The 2,412-nt window shown below is 36.4% G+C and overlaps 1 protein-coding gene across 1 annotated transcript; it reads right to left on the reverse strand.

Annotated features, from left to right (window-relative positions):
• Positions 1-576: 576 nt before the first annotated feature.
• Positions 577-1,800, reverse strand: LOC115990340 (F-box protein CPR1-like). The gene has a single exon (XM_031114180.1). The coding sequence runs from the start codon at positions 1,798-1,800 to the stop codon at positions 577-579; it is 1,224 nt and encodes a 407-aa protein (XP_030970040.1).
• Between the last annotated feature and the right edge of the window lie 612 nt (positions 1,801-2,412).

The raw sequence follows: 2,412 nt of genomic DNA on the forward strand, positions 1-2,412 counted from the left end.
AATTGTGGCAAATTGTAATAGACTTAGTCCTGTTAAATTACTAGTACATATTATATATATATATGTGTGTGTTTGTGTGTGTGTGTGTGTGTGTGTCCCCTCTTTTAACTCTCATGTTTTGTGTGTTATCAAAAAAAAAAAAAAAACTTGTGTGTGGGATTCGTCCCACATCGCCTAGTTTGCTTCATGTGCGTGAGTATATAAACAGCTCTGCGACTCTAACTGTCGCTAGTAGTTTTGGAGTTGATGTGTTGTTGTATGTTTGTGTGTTATCATATATATATATATATATATATATATCAGCATTTAAATGCATATTTTACTAACTATGAGGAACCATACTAAGAAATAACATGAAACAGCAGCATTTGAGTTTCACACAAGATAGAATGCAGTGTCAATAAGTGCTGGTTTAATGGAGCACTAGCTTTATAAACAATTATATTGGAAAAGAGGAGCCAATAAAATCTCCGACAGAAAATGCATACCAGTCAAATAACAATCACAACAACAATACTAACATCGACAATTAAGAGAAAAAAAAAATCATCAAACTCCATCGGTTTAGTTTTACCTCTACTTCTTAATCTTGTTTTGCTTCGGATCAATCACACAATCACCATCATCAAGCAGAAGAAGGCTCCCAGTAGAAGTTAGAGGCCTAAACAGAACAGGCAAATTCTGAACCTTAAGCCTCTTCCTTCTTTTCTTTTCTAAGTCATACCAAAAAAGATTCTCACTATTTTCCAACAGAACTTTCTTGCCGTCCCTAGAAAACTTGAGAGGCTTCAAAAACTCAAAATTCGAATTCAAAGAAAATTTATTTGCACGTAGATCAGTTTTATAAACCTTTGTCCAAGAACTCTCTACTCCATATTCCTTCATCAACCAAACTTCATGATACATATTCTTGCAATCATTCACAACAAAACATAGGCATCCTCCTAACACTCCCAAACCCGTCTTCTGAATACCATCAGTATCAATTGGTTGAACCGGTGTTTTATAAAAAAGAAATTTCTCGTTGTTTGCAAAATCAAAAGCAATAATTTCCTGACCCGGCACGCTTCGATCTGGAATAGTAAACCAATGCGCAACTCCATTCGTGGAGACTGCTGGTGATGAAGATATCCAGGGCAGCATATTTGGCCCTTGTTCTACAACTTTTTTCCAAGCTTGTAATTTAAGACTATAGATCTTGACTTCAATTCCTATAATCAGAAGAGGACGGTATTCTTCGCAAAATTGCGCAATTCTCACCACCTTATAGTCATCATTATGCGGATCATGTCCGAATGCATATACAGTCGACCAAAGCGAGTCCTCGAAACCAGAAGGCCTCTGTACTGGTTCACTTGGCAATTTCTTGTACTTCCTTATCAATGGATTCCAAAGAGCGATCTCTTTGACACAGTTATGAAGGCAGACCAAGCCATTGCAGTAATCCACGATGGTGGTCTCCCTTTCTGGTCGGCCTTGTAGTGGCGGGTAAATTTCCATGGCCTTAGGCAAGCAATTTTCATTATCACGGCGGAAAAAGACAGATAAGAAATGTAAGGACCGAAAGCTAGCTATTTGGTCGATGATTATGGTGCAATCTCTGTCGCTGTTGATGGAGCGCTTGAGGTGGGTATTGATGAATCCTAGCCCTTTGATTAGTTCGGCCCATGACTTCGAAACGCAGAGAAAACGTACGACACTCTTGATGGGTAATCTGCATAGTATATGAGCGATTAAATCAATCGGAATATGTGACTTCATGGTCCTCTTGGAGGAGACGGCAGTGGTAATGGTGTTCATTGGATTTTATGTGCGGTGAAGACGTGGTAGGGTTAGGGACGGACTACTCTCTGTTGTATATATATATTTGAAAACAACTTTTGACTTGAAAAGAAAAGAGAAAGCGAAGAAAAGAGAAAAGAGATCTGTAAACCGGTGAGACCGAGATACACTCGGAATTGAAGTTTGATTCTGTTTTTTAAATGTCACGTCTACGATCATGGAGAAAATTGCTTCTACAATCATCGAGGTATACTCGGAATTGAATTAAATCTTCTTCTTTTTTTTTAATAAATAAAATTATAAAATCATGAAGAAAATTGCTTCTAAATAATGGGCAAACTTCAAGGAATAAAAAAAATACCTAAAACGTGGGGGAATTTTTTTTTTCAAATGTAAAACCATGCTACATGTAAGGGTTAGAAGTGTATTTATACTAGATTACTCTTTAATTTTTTTTCTACTTAAATCTAACGGAGTAGGGATATTTTTAAACCACTGAAATGTCTATTCCAATATTTTAGTAATAGGGTATTTTTGCAAAAATGTTTGTTCCTCTTAGTATGTTCATTATAATTTGTATGAGGCTAGTACTATTATGTGATTATATGTATGGTAGCTTGCACAGTTTTG

This window comes from Quercus lobata, chromosome 5 (assembly GCF_001633185.2).
Source record: "Quercus lobata isolate SW786 chromosome 5, ValleyOak3.0 Primary Assembly, whole genome shotgun sequence".
Lineage (NCBI taxonomy): Eukaryota > Viridiplantae > Streptophyta > Magnoliopsida > Fagales > Fagaceae > Quercus > Quercus lobata.